The sequence below is a fragment of the Aquarana catesbeiana genome, linkage group LG08 (assembly GCF_042186555.1).
Source record: "Aquarana catesbeiana isolate 2022-GZ linkage group LG08, ASM4218655v1, whole genome shotgun sequence".
NCBI lineage: Eukaryota > Metazoa > Chordata > Amphibia > Anura > Ranidae > Aquarana > Aquarana catesbeiana.
Window position 1 is genome coordinate 92,896,033 of NC_133331.1, and position 20,274 is coordinate 92,916,306.

At 43.6% G+C, this 20,274-nt stretch overlaps 1 protein-coding gene across 2 annotated transcripts in view; it reads right to left on the reverse strand.

Moving 5' to 3' along the window:
• SLF2 (SMC5-SMC6 complex localization factor 2) overlaps positions 1–20,274 on the reverse strand; it is a 106,112-nt gene that overhangs the window by 61,721 nt on the left and 24,117 nt on the right. For both annotated transcript variants that reach the window (XM_073596155.1, XM_073596154.1), the window contains exons 6-7: positions 20,053–20,141; positions 11,437–11,547 (exon numbers count right to left, since the gene is read on the reverse strand). In XM_073596155.1, the coding sequence (XP_073452256.1) occupies positions 11,437–11,547; positions 20,053–20,141 (200 nt within the window). The remainder of the gene's footprint in view (positions 1–11,436; positions 11,548–20,052; positions 20,142–20,274) is intronic.

The window sequence follows — 20,274 nt, forward strand, 5'->3', positions numbered from 1 at the left end:
TACCAGTTCGGCAAGCTGTGCTTATCTTTAGGTTGGTCAAACTTAAAGTGGGGTTCCACCCAAAAAATAAAAATACCTGTAAAAATTCTAAAAAAAAAAAAAAAAAAACAAAAAAACATTTGGATATTTTTTTTTTTTCACTTACCTCTAAATGCCTGTTGCTAGGTGGTCCCTCGTAGTCTGCCTGTTCCTTTGCCTGGGCTGGTGACATCACTTCCCCCCAGGCACAGGAAGGGCTCCGCTCTGCTCCCTCCCTCCTGTCAATCATCTGGGACCCAATACAGGTCCCAGGTGATTGAGCGGCCAATCACGGTGCGCGGCGCCGCTCGCGCATGCGCAGTGGGTGTCAGGCTGTGAAGCCACAGCCCGGCGCCCACAGTTGAAATGCCGGCGCCGACGAGCGGAGGGGGGGGGACGAGCGGGGCCTCGATCCCTCGCATCGCTGGACCCAGGGACAGGTAAGTGTCCAATTAAAAGTCAGCAGCTGCAGTATTTGTAGCTGCTGACTTTTAATTTTTTTTTTTTTTTGACGGCCCCCCTGGGTGGAACTCCTCTTTAAGTAGTTTCTCCCCCCCCCACCACCATATTCTTCAATTGTTTGATGCTCACTCTGGCCCAGATAATTGGGTCCGGTATCACACCAAAAAAGGTCAGTCTAGGGTTAAGCCACAGGGGGGTATCTGGTGACCATACCCCAGTATCAGATTTCATCAACACCTTAGCTTTGTCCCACGCGCGAATGGTGACGCACATTGAGCCAGTCAAAGATGATGCCCCTTGGGAACCCCTATATACCAGATAACAGACCCTTGTAAGATCCCATAAGGGCTGCCTCCAGTACTGTTGCCGCATCCCCATCTCTCAACAGCCATTGCCTAACTACCATTTGCCCAGCTACAAAATATTTGAAAAGGTCCGGTAATGCCAGTCCACCCTGTGCCAAAGGCTCCTACAAGGTGCAGAGACTAATCCTGGGATGTGATGTAGACCACAGGAAGGAGCCAGACTGTTCACACGCCTAAAGAACGAGCAGGGGACCCAAATTGGGTAAATCTGCAGAAAATACAAGAATACTGGTAGGATTTTCATTTTGGGAAGGTTTACCCTTCCAATCAATGAGAGCGGCAGATGTCTCCAGGCATCCAGCTGTATTTTTACCTTGGTAAGAAGAGGGAGTAAATTATGTATTATAAAATCACCTGCTCTGAGGGATATACGAACGCCAAGGTATTTAAATTCAGATACCCAGGAGAGGGGAACTATTTTTGATGCCAGAGCCTGAACTCCCGTATCAATGGCCATTACACAGGATTTTTCCCAATTTACTTGTAGACCCGAGAAACAGGCAAAATTACATAAGATCTCAAACACTGCCTCTAGAGATGGTCCTGGATCTTGTAAAAAGAGAAGCATGTCGTCTGCATACAGGGCAGTGCATTCACGGATACCTCCTACCTCCGCCTTCACTTCTGGTGAGCTTCGCAAAGCAATGGCTATGGGTTCGATTGCAAGAGCAAATAAGGATGGCGAGAGAGGGCACCCCTGACGTGTTCCCCTACCCACAGCAAACTGAGGGGAAACCAACGCACCAATCTTTATAGCCGCCTTGGGACTACTACAGAGCAAAGAGATCCATGTCAGAAACACATCCCCAAACCCCATATGTCGTAGTACTACAGACATATAATTCCGGTCCACGGAATCAAAGGCTTTAGCCACATCAAGAAATACCACCACTCTAGCCCCGGAGTTAGCATGGTCAATCTGTAGGTGTGCGAACAGCCTGCAAAGGTTAGTGTCCTTAGACTTCTGGGGAATGAAACCTGTTGGATCTATGTCCACCAGGGTAGTGATAACCCGTCACAGCCTGGTGGCCAATATCTTTGTCAAGATATTAAGATCTTGATTTAAGAGTGCTATAGGCCCATATGAAGAGCAGGCCAAGGGATCTTTGCCCGGTTTAGGCAACAGAATCACCTGAGCCTCCATAAGAGTGTCTGGGAGAAGTTTATTTTCTAGACAGAAATAAAACAAGGCCCTAAGTCTCTGTACCAGAATCTCCAAAATGTAGCCTATACCATTCTACACAAAACCCCTCTGAACCTGGAGATTTATGAGGGGGGGAAGGCTCTAATAGCAGTTTCAATCTCTTTCTCCGTGATGTCGGCCTCCAAGCTATTTCTATCCGTCTCAGAAAGAACAGGAATATTCAGGGAAGATAGTAATGCTTCCAAGTCCTGTTCATTGTAAGCCGGAATAGTCACATACAATGCTTTATAATATTCTACAAAAGCGTCCAAAATGGCAGTCGGATCAGTGAGGATATCCCCCTGCGTGTTTTTAATGAAAGGTATATTTGTCTGAACTCTGTTATGCAACTAAAATAGCAAGTAACTTTCCATTTTTATCTCTTTGTTCAAAAGCGGACTCAGCCCTTTTTGTCCAAGAAGTATGCGTTAGCTCAGTGTGGTGCAGCACCAGAAGACAGCGAGTCTCTAACAATGCTATATACATAACATCTGACTGGTCAGTGGCATGAGCGAGTTCACAGGCCCTTTCCTTATCCTGTAGTTCCTGTGACTTGCTATTGAAAGCCTTACAAGCCTGTTTAATGGGTGATATATACTGTCCATGCATACACGCCTTGAAGGCATCCCATACAATAGGTACCTCCAACCAGCTCGAGTTCAACCTCCATGCTCCCCCCTAATATGCAAGGGGAGACTAATGTGTACAGATAAAGGTGTATGGTCCGATAAACCACCAGCTAGATAACTGGCACCCCTCACTAACTGCAGCATGGGAGCATTAGCAAAGGCAAGATCAATCCGTAAGGTTTATGGGTTTTAGATGAATGGAAGAAGCTCCTTGTGGTAGATTTTTTCCCATCTCCACAGCTCCATTAAGGAAGCTGTAGCCGTGAGGAGTCCGGGGCGGCACCTAATATGGCATTAAAGTCACCCTCAGGCAGGCCCACCACACGACTGTTATTGCGCCTTTGTCTGTTCTCTACATCGTCCACTTTATTGACCAATGAACTCACCAGCAACTGTAGATCCGCAATTTGTGAGGCCTGGGATCCCTGCTGATCTTCCACCGTGCTAATCCAGGCCTCTGCCTCTTTAAGCCTCCCTCTTATTTTGTCCAGATCATGGCGGATCAAGGTGCATTCAGATGCCAGGTGTTCTATACAGACCATCAGCATGGTTTTGAATCCCTCAATAGCTGCCAGTATAGGCTTGATGATGGAATCTGGCGCTGCCTCCAAGAGCGTGGGAGAAGAAGGAGCCTCCAGCTCTGGAGGAGATGCAATGTCTGAAGAGGATACCGCTGGGCTCGGCTGCATCTTCTGCCCACGGTGCGCTCCGGAAGTGGATGCTAAGATGGCGCCCGGTGAATTAGCAGCCCACCCCTTCCCAGGGCACTTGGATTTTGAGTCCTTTTGTGCCTTTCCTCTGCCTTTAGCAGGCATGATCGCTGCAATAGTGAGATCCAGGATGCTCAGAGGAACAGATAGACACCTTGGCGGCGAAAATCGAGTCAGTAGTCAGGGTTAATAGAATGGATCTGCACGGAGCTCTGAAGGCACACGTTTTCTCCGGCTCACATCTCAGCCACGCCCCCACAGTGCATTTTTTAAAGTAGTACATGCACTACTTTTAATGCTGTCCACTACTATGCATCCCATTTGAAATTAATAGGCTCAAATTGCATCGCTCAAGAACGCAGTCCTTGGTTTGAAAGATAACACTATCAACCGCTGCTGGAAAATCCATGCCAGATATGGTAAATCCTGAAAGTCTCTCCAGTCGGCCAACATGCAGTGGTAGCCATTCATACCAGATTAGTTACATACTGGAAATATGTCCAGTGAGCCAACGAGCACTGGCAAGATCTATGTTGGATATGTTAAATCTGGAATGTCTCCAGGTACAGGGATTCTCTATTAGAAGCAGTGCATGCTCTGGGAACTCTGTGGGATCAGTACACCCTGATCTACACTTTTCCTCATCTGATTCCTAGGATGGTTATAGAGGGCATTCCAGAGATTCCCACTGCCTTGGACTGGCTCAAGAGGATGTGGTACACTGACCTGGTAAGGCTCCTGGCAGATGCTCTATGAGCTCTGGCAAATCATTATTGTCTTAAAGTGTCATTAAACCCACATCATAAAAAACTATCAATAAATGGTGTATTACATGCTGTTCATACTCACTCGGTCACTATGAGATTAATTTTCTTCATAAAAATTGGTTGATCCTGCTGTACTGTCTCCCCCTTTTGATAAGGTCCCCAGTTCAGCTAGGGATTTTGCAGATGTGGTGGCAACTCTGCACATGCTCAGTCTTCAGTGAGTTTCTATGCAAGGCATTTCCTCCCTATCACATCTGAGCAGCCCATGGTACTAGAGAATCACACATGTGGGTATATATTAGGGGTGCAACGGATCAAAAAACTCACGGATCAGATCGATCCTCGGATCAGAGTCACGGATCGGATCATTTTCGGATCAGCAAAAAAAATAAAAATAAAAACACAAATCTTGTTACACCCACCGGAGTTTTAGATTTAACAGCTATTTTCAACACAAAACGGAGCTTATATGCAGAAATACAGTATTTGTAGATCGGACGGACTGTTTAGAGGTTAAATTTTAAAAGCAGCAGCAAACCTGCTGACCTTACATGGTTGCTAATGTGACAGAACATTGTGAAAATCAGGTGTGTTCTGTCACATTAGCAACCATGTAAGGTCAGCAGGTTTGCTGTTGCTTTTAAAATGTAACATCTAAACAGTTCGTCCGATCTACAAATACTGTATTTATGCATATAAGCTCCGTTTTGTGTTGAAAATAGCAGTTAAATCTAAAACTTCGGTGGGTGTAACAAGATATCCGCTTGCCCCCTTCTCACTCCCTCATTACAGTACTGTGCAGGCGTGTGGGGTGTAGCAAGATGGCGGCAATGAAACGTCACTTCCTGGCGAGACAGCGGCCGCCTCCGGGTGTACCAATATGGTCCCGGAGCTAGGCCAAAGCTGCGGCCTTTCCAATGGCCGAGGCCGCAGAACGCTCCGCGGACCGTGGGTGTGCCGATCCGCGGAGTTTGACCCGTACGGATCACGGATCGGTGACGATCCGTTGCACCCCTAGTATATACACAGTGGCAAATGACAACCCACTCCCTTCATGCCCACTAGCCAGCTAAACACAATGAGGGTGGAATATTACATGTAGAATAATGGAGGCTTCATCTCCCTCTTATTCTAAGACACAGGCTGGGAGGTGCATGACCCAGACTGACTGGCAGAAACTTCCCCACACTGTTATTTCCACAGATTTCATATTTGTATGCCAATTTAAAAAAGTTTATTGGATATTTATTTTTACTCTGTATTCCAAAGGTTGTTTTTATTTTTTAGTTTATATTCAACATGTGACCAGCAGCAAAGGACTAGAAGCTCCTCCTGCTTAATTTCCCTACAGACATGCTGGGGAAGATCTGGGTCATGTGACAGCTGTATATAGATAAGAAAAAAAGTACTTTTTTTTTAGTAAAATTACAGTACCGTTACCCACATACAGAAATAAAGAAGACAATGTAAAATAAACAGTGTGTGTTTAGTGTCACTTTAAAGTGGTTGGAAACCCTTGCCCCCAAATAGTCCTAAGCAGTTATTAATGTAATATAACCTGATTGATGTGCTCCAAAAATTGCTGTTTTTCTACCTTAATTTTTAGTGGTTTATTGCCTGTCCTATGAACACAATCCTCCTTCCTTCTAAGCCTGAGAGCTGCTACTGGGCATGTCTCATTTTCGGCTCTCATTCACAACCACAACCCAAATCAAGGCTAGGGTGAGTTGGTGGAGCCGCTTCCCCTGTCAGAGCTCTCTCATAAACCAGGATGCCTTTGTATTCTCATTCATGAGAAAGCTTGTGAGATCATGAACGGGGAAGGGATGGTGCAGGGCTGAGAGAACAAACACCGACAACCGAATGAGGGAGTGCCTGTCTGCGCTGATGAGTGGAGATGATGTTGGTGGAAGAGGGGAGGACTGCTGAATGTCCGCATCAGAAAGTTGTTTCCAATCAGGCATTCAGCAACCCAAAAAGTGGTTAATATAAAAGTTAATTATATAGTTCAAAGAAATAAAAGGGAGTTTATTTTTGACTGGAATTCCACTTTAAGGATTATTTTGTCATCCTACTTTACGGTCCCTGGTTTGAACAACACGTAGTTGATTTTTTTACCTCAGGGGCATCTTTGAAGTTGTGTTTCCTATGATTCGAACAGCTAGGAAGGCCACTTCCCATAAGGTTCATCATCAGACATGGAAGGCATACTATACTTGGTCACAGACTCAAAGCTTCCATAGCATCCCAAGGCTAGGTTCACATCTGTACAGGTGGTGCCACTGTGGGACCCACACAAATACCGGCATCCGCAACCACCTACACAAGGAAATGTGGGACCCGCAGACGGGTGCCATTAATCCTAATGGCACGCCGCCGGCGCTGGAAATTGCACCCGTATTGGAAACCTCGGTTACCATGCAAGCTGCAGTTTAAAAAAATAGTGCAGGGACTTCTTTCCTGCGTGTCACGGGGCATGGCAGTCCATTCAAATGAATGGGCTCTCTTGCCCATGCAAACCACGGCCCACACAGGTGTGAACCTAGCCTAACAGGACTTTAGCAGCTCCTTTGTGGGAAAAATCATCTTCTTCCTGCAGCGGAGAATGGATCAGTGTTTGGCTCTCAGCGCTATCAAGGGCCTGGTTTCTGACAGGATTACCTTGTTTCATTAACAATTGATCTTTCAATCCTTGAGTTAGACATTTTTAAACAGAGCCTCCCATGTAGCTTCCCCTGCAACTCTGTGGGATCTGAATCTGGTTCCCTCTTAACTCAAAAGTTTGTGTGAACACATTAGAAACGTTCTCTTCTCTACTTTCATCCACAAGGTGTTGGTTCCTATAGCCATCACCTCTACAAGATGTCTGAACTGGTGGCTGCATTGCAAGGAACCCTTTTTGCAAGGACTAGGAGATGCTGAGGTCCAGGACTTCCTTCCTTTTGTATTGTGGACAGACCCTGTAAGGGTATATCAGTGTTTTATGGATCGGATTACACCTTTTGCTGTCAAGGCGAGCTCCGCTAAATCAGCAAGTGCTTCTTGTTCTTTTCAGCATCGTGCAACTTTATCTAAGCTTGAGCAGGTGGATATTCTGGACTCATCCGAGGACAGCTTGGATGTTGGGTCTTTCAGGCTGTCTGAGCTGAAGACAGTCCCCACTTTACTGATGTTCTTTTTCCTAGACCCGTTAATCTTTGTTGCTTTAATCTCCCCCTTATGCCCCCTTCCTGCTTGTTTTTATTTATTATTACACAGTATTTATATAGCGCCAACAGTTTACGTAGCGCTTTACAACTTGAGGGTAGACAGTACAAATACAATACACTTTGATACAGTAGGAATCAGAGGGCCCTGCTCCTTAGAGCTTACAATCTAAGAGGGAAGGTCAAGAGATACAAGAGGTAATAACTGTGGGTGATGTGCTGATTGAGAAGATAAGTGTACAGTTGTTAGGTGGGGGCCAGATAGGCTTCTCTGAAGAGATGAGTTTTCAGGGATCGTCTGAAAGTGGATAAAGTAGGAGAAAATCGGACGGATTGGGGTAGAGCATTCCAGAGGATGGGGGAGGCTCTGGAGAAGTCCTGAAGGCGAGCATGGGATGAGGTGACAAGGGAGTTTGAGAGCAGGAGGTCTTGGGAGGAGCGAAGAGAACGATTAGGTTGGTATTTTGTGACTAGGTTAGAGATGTAGCTGGGGGCCAGGTTGTGGATGGCTTTGTAAGTTATAGTTAGTATCTTGAATTTAATTCGGTGACTGAGTGGCAGCCAATGGAGGGATTGGCAGAGGGGTGTAGCAGACGCTGAGCGGTTTGTGTGGTGGATGAGCCTGGCAGCAGCGTTCATGACGGACTAAAGTGGGGATAGCCTATTTAGAGGTAAACCAATGAGGAGGGAGTTGCAGTAGTCGAGGCGGGAGATGACCAGGGAGTGGATTAGAAGCTTTGTGGTGACATTGGTTAGGAAGGGGCGTATCTTGGAGATGTTGCGGAGATTGAGGCGGCAAGCTTTGGATAGTGATAGAATGTGGGGTCGAAAGGTTCGTTCAGAGTCCAGGATTACACCTAGGACCTTGGCGTGGGGAGATGGGTTGATAGTTGAGCCGTTGAGATTGACAGGGAAATTAGGGGAAGTGGCACCTGAGGGAGGAAATATCATGAGCTCCGTTTTGGATAGGTTGAGTTTGAGGAAGTGATGTGACATCCAGGCTGATATGTCTGCTAGTAAGTTGGTAATGCGTGAGGAGACAGATGGAGAGAGCTGAGGGGTGGAGAGATAGATTTTGGGTGTCATCAGCGTAGAGATGATATTTAAAGCCGTGGGAGGCAATCAACTGACCCAAGGAGGTGGTGTAGATTGAGAAAAGGAGAGGTCCAAGAACAGAACCTTGGGGGACCCCAACGGAAAAAGGAAGAGGAAAGGAGGAAGTAGAGTTGTAAGTGACACTGAAGGAGCGGTGGGATAGGTAGGATGAGAACCAGCGAAGAGTACAGTCACGGAGACCAAAGGAGTGGAGTTTTTTGAAGAGGAGGGGGTGGTCCACTGTGTCAAAGGCAGCAGAGAGATCCAGGAGAAGTAGTACAGAATAGTGTCCATTGGCTTTAGCCATTAGTAGGTCATTTGAGAGTTTAAGGAGAGCAGTTTCCGTGGAGTGTTGAGGGCGAAAACCGGACTGAAGGGGATAAAGAAGTTTATTCATGGTCAGATGGTCGCTTAGTCGGTTGTAGACCAGTCTTTCAAGAAGTTTGGAGGAGAAGGAGAGTAAGGAGATGGGACGTAAGTTGTTGAGATTGGTGGGATCCAGTGAGGGCTTTTTTAGTATGGGGGTGACTAGCGCATGTTTTAGAGAGTTTGGGAAGATGCCACAAGAGAGGGAGAGGTTGAAAATGTGAGTTAGAGAGTGTAGAATCGAGTCAGAGGGTGAGCGTAGCATTTGCGAGGGAACAGGATCCAGGGGGCAAGTGGTTAGATGAGTGCTAGACGTGGTCATGAGTGTAAACACCTCCCAGCAACCAACCCCTTGCGTGTCCCCTCCCCCTACAGTTAGAATCACTCCCTAGGTAACATAGTTAACCCCTTGATCGCCCACCTAGTGTTAATCTCCCTAAAACTACATCCAATATTGTAGACATTATAACTTTTGCGCAAACCAATCAATATATGCTTATTGTGATTTTTTTATTTTTTTTACCAAAAATATGTAGAAGAATACATATCGGTCTAAACTGAGGAATTTTTTTTTTTTTTTTTTAATTGTGATATTATAGCAAAAAGTAAAAAAATAAATACTGTGGTTTTTTTTCAAACTTGTTGCTTTTCTTTTGTTTATAGCACAAAAAATAAAAACTGCAGATGATCAAATACCACCAAAAAAAAAGCTCTATTTGTGGGCAAAAAAATGATAAAAATTTAATTTGGGTACAGTGTTGCATGACCGCGCAATTGTCATTCAAAGTGAAAATGCCCTGTATTCAAGTGGCTAATAAAGCATGCATACTTGGGGGAAGAACAGAAGAACAGCTTTCTTTGACATAATTCTACGCAAACAGCCTTCTGTCTGCAGGTGGCCAAATTATAAATAAAAATAATGGCGGGAAACCTCAACATCAAGAAGAAAGGTCATACATGCACATGTGCTTGATTTCCTAGGTATGTTTTAGAAATAAATAAAATTGTAGTTACTCGTAGCTACTGTCCTTTATTTTTTAAAAGGGCGAAAAAACACTATCGTTTTTTAAATCAGAAGGACAAATGATGAAATGCTCATTTTTATAAAAAGTGTCAAATGCCAAAATAAAGCATTTAGAAGATTCAAACTCAAATGCCATTTCTTTCTACAAATATTCAACATATGCATTCCTAATTCTATTACTATACTCTGCTATAGAATGTTCCTAGTATGCTATAGCAGTCCCAAATAAAAGGCTAACAGCATTAGTGTAACTGAACTTCAAAATTGTGGCAGTATGGTGGTGGGAATTAAAGGAAAGAACCATGTAAAAGGAGTTTTGGCAGCCTTTTCCCAACATAAACTGTAACTTAAGTATGAAACATAAGGAGGAAATGGGAACTATAAAAAATATTCACACACACACGCTGTATACTGTGTATATATTTATTATATACATACTCGTACTGCATGTCCTGAACTTAAGGTTTAAGTTGGTAATGTCATGGAGGCAACCTAGGGTTGCCAAACACTGCCTTAAAATTATAGAAACACATTAAAGCTGAACTCAATATAAAATTTCAAAATTAACTTTGCAGCGGGGCTTGTTTTTGTCTAGGGTACTATTAAAAGCAGATTTACCTTATCCCTTGCTCCCACCAGTAGCCACCATTCTTTTCCCTCCAATGCTCTGAAATAGAACGGTGCACCCTTGGCACCCTAACTTACAATGCAGGACTGCTTTTCATGCAATGTATGTGATGACCTCAGCTCAGAGTGCAACTGACTGACGAAATGCCACAGAGAGGCAACTTCAGTTTACTAGTCACAAAGCAAATAGGAAGCCTACCTGCAGGAGTTAGTGACGAGGTATGTAAAATTTCATTTATAAATAACTTACACAAAATTGAGCATTTACCCAATGCAATACAGCGGTGGACCAACTGTAATGCCCCATACACACGGTCGGATTTTCCGACGGAAAATGTGTGATAGGACCTTGTTGTCGGAAATTCCGACCGTGTGTAGGATCCATCACACATTTTCCATCGGATTTTCCGACACGCAAAGTTTGAGAGCAGGATAAAAAATTTTCCGACAACAAAATCCGTTGTCAGAAATTCCGATCGTGTGTACACAAATCCGACGGACAAAGTGCCACGCATGCTCACAATAAATAAAGAGATGAAAGCTATTGGCCACTGCTCCGTTTATAGTCCCGACGTACGTGTTTTACGTCACCGCATTCAGAACGATCGGATTTTCCGACAACTTTGTGTGACCATGTGTATGCAAGACAAGTTTGAGCCAACATCCGTCAGAAAAAATCCTAGGATTTTGTTGTCGGAATGTCCAAACAAAGTCCGACCGTGTGTACGGGGCATTAGAGTAGTTTTGAATTTTCCCTAAATTTCAGCTTTATGCAAGTTTCTGTAGCTTATTAAATCCACAATGGGCACGAACCTAATCAAGCTACAGAAAATGAATAGCTAATGAATACATCAAAGGGATGAGTTAGAACACTTCTTTGTCATAAGCATAAAATGGATGAAATACAGTTCCCAGTGTACTTCAGAACAAAGTAAATATAAATAAAAGTGAAAAACATAGAAATTCAGTAAACAAGTAGATTACCTGTGCTCTTCGGTAAGTTCTTCATTCTGTTCATTGTCCATCACTTTTTCATCAGCCACTCCCTGTCCCCTTTCTAGGTCCTTGTGAAGCTGCTTCTCTATTGCATTGATTCTGTTACATGATAACAAGTTGACACATTACAAGGCCTGGACACCAACTGAAAACCGATTACGAGAAAGAGGAAAACTGCAGATAATAAATGGGAGCTTCCCCTGTGGCGATCTGCCATTCAGCATCATAATTAGGGGAGGGGGCAGACAGTCTGTGAGGGCGTCATGCCTTGTGATTGCATATTAAATTTGCATTTAAAATTCAAAAATGTTTTTTGCTGATAGTAAGTCATTCAGGTCCTCCTCGTTTTAATGACAAAACCTGCTTTTTACATGGACCAATGTTTTCCTGTCTATTAGCTGAAAACATAGAAAACTGCCATTGCCGAATTGTTTTTGTGGGTGCACGCTCTGGGGCTTAATCCATGCTTTACTCTGATCTACAATACCCGGTATGCACATGCTTTCCTTGCCTTTGTGACTTATGAAGTTAGAAAAAGAATGACAGCCTTGTGCCCCGAACTTTCGCACACAGTTTTCGAACTAGCAGGTTCAGCAATCAAGAACGGATTCCACTAATTTTAAATATTTAGAAAATTACTCCGGACAAATCTGCCCAGTTATTTTGATTTCCTAGGTTACATTTGCATTTCACAGATTTCTTGTTATTTTTTTACACTAAATAGAGACTATAACAAAAAACGCCAGTGTTAAATGAGTAATACACACCCAAAAAACGGATATACTCAGATTTGTGTTGTACTTTTCTAAAGCAAAGAATGCAATAGCATGGAGGGATAGATTCCTGCATTCACATCGCTTGAGTGGATGCGGGGATCTGTGAGGTTTTTGTTAGTTCAAATCACTGGTTGAACTAAAGAAAAATTAAATGTGTATAGCCTATATTAGCCCTACATTCAGCCTGGTCACACTTGCAGATGTTAATCTTTGAAAGGCAGGTGAAGAGAAACAAGTAAGTTTGTGTAGAAACAAAGATAATCATTAAAATTAAAATTATAAAAAGCTTTTTTATTGAGCAATAAGCAACAAAAAGGCAAAAATAAAGTGGACCATGTATTCAAAGGGATGAATACAAATATGCTTAATTAACTTAGTATATTATGTTTATTATAGGGTACCTTTAAGATTGTCCATCAAAGTGGTTGTAAACCCTCTCATATGTGCAGTGAAGTGAATAGCCTCAGGTGATACACAGAGATATAAGAAATCCTCCTACATAAGTTTTACTTGTTTATCTGCAGTCTTTTCTTCTCTATGAAAAATAGCATAATTGTGATCAAATCATTCTGCATCTGTGAGGAGTACAGATGAGGAGGTGGAGAGCTGCAGTTACAGTTCTTATACACTGTGTGAGAGCTGACTGGAGGAAAGGGACACCCCTCCGCCCTCCATATAGGCAGAGTAAAGTTACTCATGCTGAAACAAAGCACCAGAGAGAAACGACCCTAAGAGCTTTGGAGACAAGTAAACACTACAGATATATGTGATCTGTTCAGATTTCATGACTGGGGTTTACAACCACTTTAAGGCTCGGTTCACACTATTGCAAATTGGACGCAGGTTTCTCTGCATACAATTCGCATAGCAGGAGATTTTGACTGGCTCTCTGTGGAGCCGGTTCACACATCTCCGCAGTGACTAGGGTCTGAATTGCACACAAGTCCTGTGTGTCTTTTGGTTCGTTTGAGGTTCGAATCCAGCCCAAAATTCTGGCTGAAATCGGACCTGAAATGATGAATGGAGACGCGCTGGAGCGTGCTGCAATGTGAACCCAGCCTAAGGCTTAAAATGGGTGCTTTTAGGATTTGAGCATATAGAGGTAGTGCTGGGAGGATTTATATAGTAGATATTGTATGGATGACAGATATCTCTTAAAGTCACCACTGCGACAAAATGTGTTGAGAACACGTTCTCGGTTTTATTTTGGCTTGCTTGCTGCTTAAAGCTCAATAAAGAGCTCTTTAAAAATGTCAAGCAATTCTAAATGAAAATTTTTTTCTTCTTTTTAATACTTATGTTATACTTATCTGCTCTGTGCAACGGTTTTGCACAGATCATCCCCGAACCTCCTCTTCAGCGAGTGCTTCCATAGAAAGCAGCTCTAATAAAATATATCTATAACACACACACACACACACACACACACACACACACACACACACACACACACACACACACACACACACACACACACCAGCAGGGCTCGGCCACTGCCATCAATCTTGTCTTGTGAGGAGGGAAAGAGCTGAGAAAGTCGCTTCTCTTGAGCACATCGCTGGATCAAGATTGGGATCTGGTAAGCATAAGGGAGAGCTGGTGGGGGCAGCTGCACAGGGAAGGCTTTTTACCTTAATACATAGAATTCAATAAGATAAAAAACAAAAAAAAAAAGAACAAAACTTTTACCTTTAGAACCACTTTAACCACTTGCCGCCCGCCCTATTGCAAATTGACGTCGGCAAAGTGGTTTGAGAATCCTGACTGGATGTCAATAGACGTCCGCAGAATTCACCGCTATTGCGCGCCCCCGGGGGCGCGCACCACGGCGATCGGGGATGACGCTTGTCCCTCGGACACAGCGCATCCCCAATCAGGGTAAACAGCCAATGAAATTGGCTGTTTACCATGTGATCGGCTGTGTCCAATAACAGCCGGTCACATGACATATCAAATCGGGTGCGCGCGCAATGCGCGCCGCCGGGGGCGTGCAGATCGGAGATGCCGAGTGTCCCTTGGACAGTCCCATCCCGATCAGGGTAAACAGCCAATGAAATGGCTGTTTACCCATGTGATCGGCTGTGTCCAATCACAGCCGGTCACAAGTATAAACAAAGTAGCGGTTTCCAGGGATCTCTCCTTCTCTCTCCTCACACACCGATCGTGTGAGGAGAGAGAAGGAGAGATCCCATCAGTGAGTGAAACACCTTTTATAACACTTGTCTACTGTCTACAAAACACGCACCCCCCCCACCAATAAAGAGAACCTGTCACAGCCCATCAAGATCTGTCACAGCCCATCAAGATCTGTCACAGCCCATCAAGATCTGTCACAGCCCATCAGAACCTGTCACAGCCCATCAGAACCTGTCACAGCCCATCAGAACCTGTCACAGCCCATCAGAACCTGTCACAGCCCGCCATCAGCACCGCCATCGGTACCGCCATCAGCACAGCCACTGCCACCATCTGGATCTGACAGCCCATCTGTCACACAGACCGCCATCAGTACCACTAACGGTACCGCTATTAGTACTGCCATCGGTACCATCTAGATCTGACAGCCCATCTGTCATTGCCCATCTGTCACACAGGCCCGCCATCACTACCGTCGCACAGTCCCGCCATAAGTATCGTCACACAGGTCATCAGTAACCTGTCAGTCAGTCACACAGGCCTACCATCAGTGAGCTGTCAATAGCACCACCAGTTCCGTCACACAGGCCCGCCAAAAGTACCACCATCATGTCCCAAAGAGGTTACACAGTTGAGGAGGCATATAACATCCTTGCCATGTCGGATGATGAGAGCAGCGGGGAGCTCTTATCCAATTTTGGTTCGGAATACGAGCCAGTGGAGGGTAGTGGATCGGAGTCAGAGTCAGCGGAGGAAACCGCCCCTCCTAAAAGAGTAAGGAGATCAGGACCAAGATCAGAACACCTGCCTACCACCAGCAGCGCCAGACCCCAGGAAGAGGAGCCCAGTACCAGTACTGGAATTGCACACCCAACCCAAAGAATCTGGGCCCAGTCCTACCTTCCCGATGCCCTGGCAAACCCCTTATGGTTGCCTGCCAATTCAGGATCCGCTACAATCCCCCCTTTTACTGCACAGCCAGGTGTGCAGCCCAACACTTCGAATTTTTCATATTTGGACTATTTCTATTTATTTTTCCCGGAAGATTTGTTGCAGTACATGGTGGACCAAACAAATCTCTATGCAGAGCAATTTATTGCTGCCAACCCCAGTTCGTCCTACGCCCGTATGTTCCATTGGCGACGTCTCACACTAGACTAATTCAAATTGTTCCTGGGCCTTACTTTTAATATGGGGCTTACAAAGAAAAACAAACTGCATGCCTACTGGTCCACCCACCCCATACCCCTATATTCTTCTGTTATGTCCAGGACACAGTACGATATGATAATGCGTTTCCTACATTTTAATGATAATTCGCAGTGCCCTCCCCAAGATCATCCCAACCATGACAAATTATATAAGCTTCGCCCCCCCTAATAAATTCTTTTACCAAGCGATTTTCTGAAGTCTTTATCCCTGACCAAAACATTTGTGTAGACGAATCCCTTATCCACTTTACTGGCCGGCTCAATATCAAGCAGTATATGCCAAGTAAGAGAGCCAGGTACGGGGTGAAAATGAACAAATTATGTGACCGAGCCACTGGATACGTGTACTCATTTCGCATTTATGGAGGGAAAAGACTCCCAGCACCAGCCCCGTGAGTGCCCCACATACATAGGAACCAGTGGTAAAATTGTGTGGGACCTTGCATACCCCCTGTTCAAAAAAGGTTACCACTTATATGTAGATAATTACTACAGCAGCCTGCCCCTTTTCCGTCACCTGTATCGTGAAAAAACCCTGGCCTGTGGAACCTTCCGAAAAAATAGGAAGGGCTTCCCACAGAACTTACTTTCAAAACGGCTACAAAAAGGGGGAAGCCGCATTTATGAGGAATGAGGAGGTGTTGGCCATGAAGTGGCGGGACAAGAAGGATGTTCACATGATGACTACCATTCACAATGACACCTTGGTGGAGGTTCAGAGAAGACGTGGCCCCGTAGTAAAGCCTGAATGTGTCCATGACTACAATCTGTATGGGGGGGTGGGGTGGATTTAAATGATCAGATGCTGCAACCATATTTGTCAACCCGCAAGTCCAAATATTGGTATAAAAAAAGTTGCGTTTCATATGGCCATGTTCAATTCATTTGTCTGCTATCAAAAATCACCCGAAAACCAACCCATCACCTACCTCAAATATCTTGAAAATATTATCACTGCCCTTATTTACCAGCAAGGACCGCCCCAGGAAGCATTCGCTCTGATAGTGTGAGTCGACTTCATGAGCAACATTTTCCCTATACCATTCCCCCTGCAGAATCCGGAAGAAGACGCCAAAAGAAATGTCGTGTATGCTCAAGTAGAGGAGCCAGAAGAGATACAATTTATTATTGTCCCGATTGTCCCTCCCAACCTGGCCTGTGTATCGGTGATTGCTTCAAAAATTATCACACATCCATCAGATATTAGTTCCCCTTATTAGTAACAGACTGCCATTTCCCCATTTCAATTACCTGTGTGCATCATTTGCCTTCCATGTTAACTGACCCTGGCCTGTTTACCGACAATGTCTTTGCCTGCCGTTTTAACCACGTTTCTGACTACCACGTGCACCGACCTCAGCCTGTTTACCGACGATGCCTTTGCCTGCCGTTTTAACCACGTTTCTGACTTCCACGTGCACCGACCTCGGCCTGTTAAATCGACCATGTTTTTGCCTGCCACTTGGACTGATCTTTTGCCCTTCTACTTCAGTACACAGGGGTCTCACATATGTGAGGGGCTTCAGAATAGCGTTCTGAGTAGAGAAAATCAGTTTTTGGTTTTCTGTGTTCCCAGAACAGGGTCTGGTTGCCCGGAGGCTTCAAAGAGATTTGGGTGGGAGAAGCCTCTACCCCTGTCCCCCTGGCCCTAAGCTTGATGGTCCTTCCTGCTGCCTGGACCAATACTTTGGCTGTGCTGACCATATCGCTGCCTGTAATGACCCAGGACTTTATGGACTGTGTTTATTTCTACTGCCTAGACCAATATTTTGGCTGTGTTGACCATATCTCGGCCTGCTATAGACAGTATTTCTGCCTGGACATCTCTGCCTGCTACCTGGACCAATGCTTTGGCTGTGCTGACAGTATCTTTGCCTGAACTAACTATGGACAGTATTGCTGCTTGGACGATTGCTTTTGCTGTTGCTGACCACATCCCTGCCTGCTGCCTGGACCGATGCTCTCCTCTGTGGACCACTACACTACTAAAACCACAGGTAATCTTTTGTTATTTGGTATTTACATGTTATGTGTTAGAAATATGAAGGGCCTTCAAAAATACGATCGGTAGTCATGAAATTATGTAATTTATGCTCCTAGAACGACTGGAGGTGCTATTTGGATGTTGGGCTTCTGTATGTGGCCAGGCTGTGTAAAAGTGTCACACATGTGGTATCGTTAAACTCAGGAGGAGTAGTAGAATGTATTTTGGGGTGTCATTTTTTCTATGTACATGCTATGTGTTAAAAATATCTTATAAATGGACAACTTTGTGTAAAAAAAATGCGTTTTCATTTTTTTTCCATGTTTTCCGAAAACTTCTGGAAAAAAATGAACCGTTCAAAACACTCATTATGCCTCATAGATTATACGTTGGGGTGTTTGCTTTCCAAAATGGGGTCATTTTGTGGGCGTTTCCATTGTCCTGGTGCTCCAGGGCCTTCAAAAGGGAGATAGGTCGTCATGAAATTATATGTGTAATTTTGCTCTTAGAATGCCTGGAGGTGCTACTTGGATGTTAGGCCTCTGTATGTGGCCAGGCTGTGTAAAAGTCTCACACATGTGGTATCGCCATACTCAGAAGGAGTAGTAGAATGTATTTTTGGGTGTGGTTGCAAGTATGCGCATGCTTTGTTCAAGAAATAACCTGTCAATACAATAAGTTTGTGTAAAAAAAAAAAAAAAAAAAAAAAATTCATTTTCCCAAGAATTGTGGGAAAAAATTACAACTTCAAAAAACTCACCATGCCTCTTACTAAATACCTTGGACTGTCTACTTTCCAAAAAAGGGGTCATTTGGGGGGTATTTGTACTTTCCTTGATTGTTAGTGTCTCAGGAAATGAGATAGGCCTTTAGTACATCAGGTGTGATCAGATGTGATCAATTTTCAGTGATTTGCACCCTAACTTGTAGACTCTATAACTTTCACAGACTAAATAATATCCACTAATTTGGGTTATTTTTACCAAAGATATGTAGCAGTATAAATTTTGGCCCAAATTTATGAAGAAAAATGACTTATTTGCAAAATTTTACAATAGAAACTAAAAAAAAGTTTTTTTTTCAAAATTTTCGCTCTTTTTTCGCTTATATCGCAAAAAAGAAAAAACCCAGCGGTAAGTAAATACCACCAAAAGAAAGCTCGAATTGGAGAAAAAAAAATGATAAAAATTTTGTTTGGATACAGTGTAGCTTGACAGAGTAATTGTCATTCAAAGTGTGAGAGTACTAAAAGCTGAAAATTGGTCTGGGCGGGAAGGTGTTTAAGTGCCCTGTATTGAAGTGGTTAATATTGCTGGGTAGCCTTGTCTCTATGCAAGTAAATATCAAAAGGCTAGGGGAAAACAACCAGTCCAGCGTGGTCCGTGTCTGGCACCCCTTAGGAAGCAACGATCCGGATGGCTTGACAGAGACCTGCTCAGAAAAAACATCCATCCTCCTAGAACATTAGCAAAAAAAAAAAATTGAAGCATGCCAGGAGTGCAGGATTCCCTACTTTTTTGTTTGTCAGTGTCCAATACTTCTGTAGGTGACAATGTAAGCTGACACTGAGTTTCTGTGTCCACCAATGGACAAGAAAAATAGCTCACTTTTGACTCTGTCCTTTGGATATTATACTAGTCTTAGACTTTTAGCTTTTGTATATTGGTCTGTACCACCTACAGTGAAAAAAGGATAGATATTTTTTCATTTCTGGGACACTTATTTAGTTTGATCCCATTTAAAGAGAGTTACTGCAGTCTGCTCACAGAATTTGTAATAAAAACATCTTTGCCATTCTGAAGCTTCCCTCCAACCACTTCTTCATATTATTTTATATATACACTGTGATTGCCAAATATGCTGCAGAAATCCCCCCCCCCCCCCACAAACTCTCACCAGAGTGAGAAAAAGAGCTGTGCATGATGTCATAAGCCTAGGCTTCTTATCAGACAAGAAACAGGAGGTGGGTTGAATAAAGTATTTACTGTCAGAAAAAAAAAATCTGTTTTACTATCCAAAGTTAAAACAACAAGGGCAGAAGATTTATTATATAGAAAAATGACTTTAGTTCCGCTTTAAGGTGGGACAATTGAAACATATTATTTTTGGACAGTTAGGATTTGGTTGAACCATTTTTGCACTGTTACATATATTGTATACATATGCAAATACTTTATGATGCATTACACACTTGACCCCGGAGTTTTTGGTTATTAATTTAAGTACATTTTACCAGTGAATTGTACGGTTGATTGTGATATTTAGAATTTGTTAGCATTTCTTAGTACATCTTTTATTGTTAGCACAGGAATTGGTGTGTGTGTGTGTATTTTTTAAACAGGGGCCAATATAAGTCATGGCTATATTCCAAGTCTGGAAAACGCATTACTGATCTCCCTTTCACCAGCATTCACTACAATTTCAATAAGCCAAGCTTTTAAAGACTTCTTTTTACACACCAGTATAATGGGTCATTTTAGAACATGGCTGCACATACCTTTCACTCTCTTCTTTCTCTTTTACTAGAAACACCAGATTGTTATCATAGCGAGGAGTTTGTAAAAGTTCCTTTAATCTGTTATTTGCCTTTAAAAATAAAATAAAACAAAACTATTAAATTCATCAAGCATACCAATACATATACTTATGTTGAACGTTCTTTTTATTGTGTACTATGCAGGCCAAACTCTAAATCTTCAAGAGTCCACATATGTCTTGA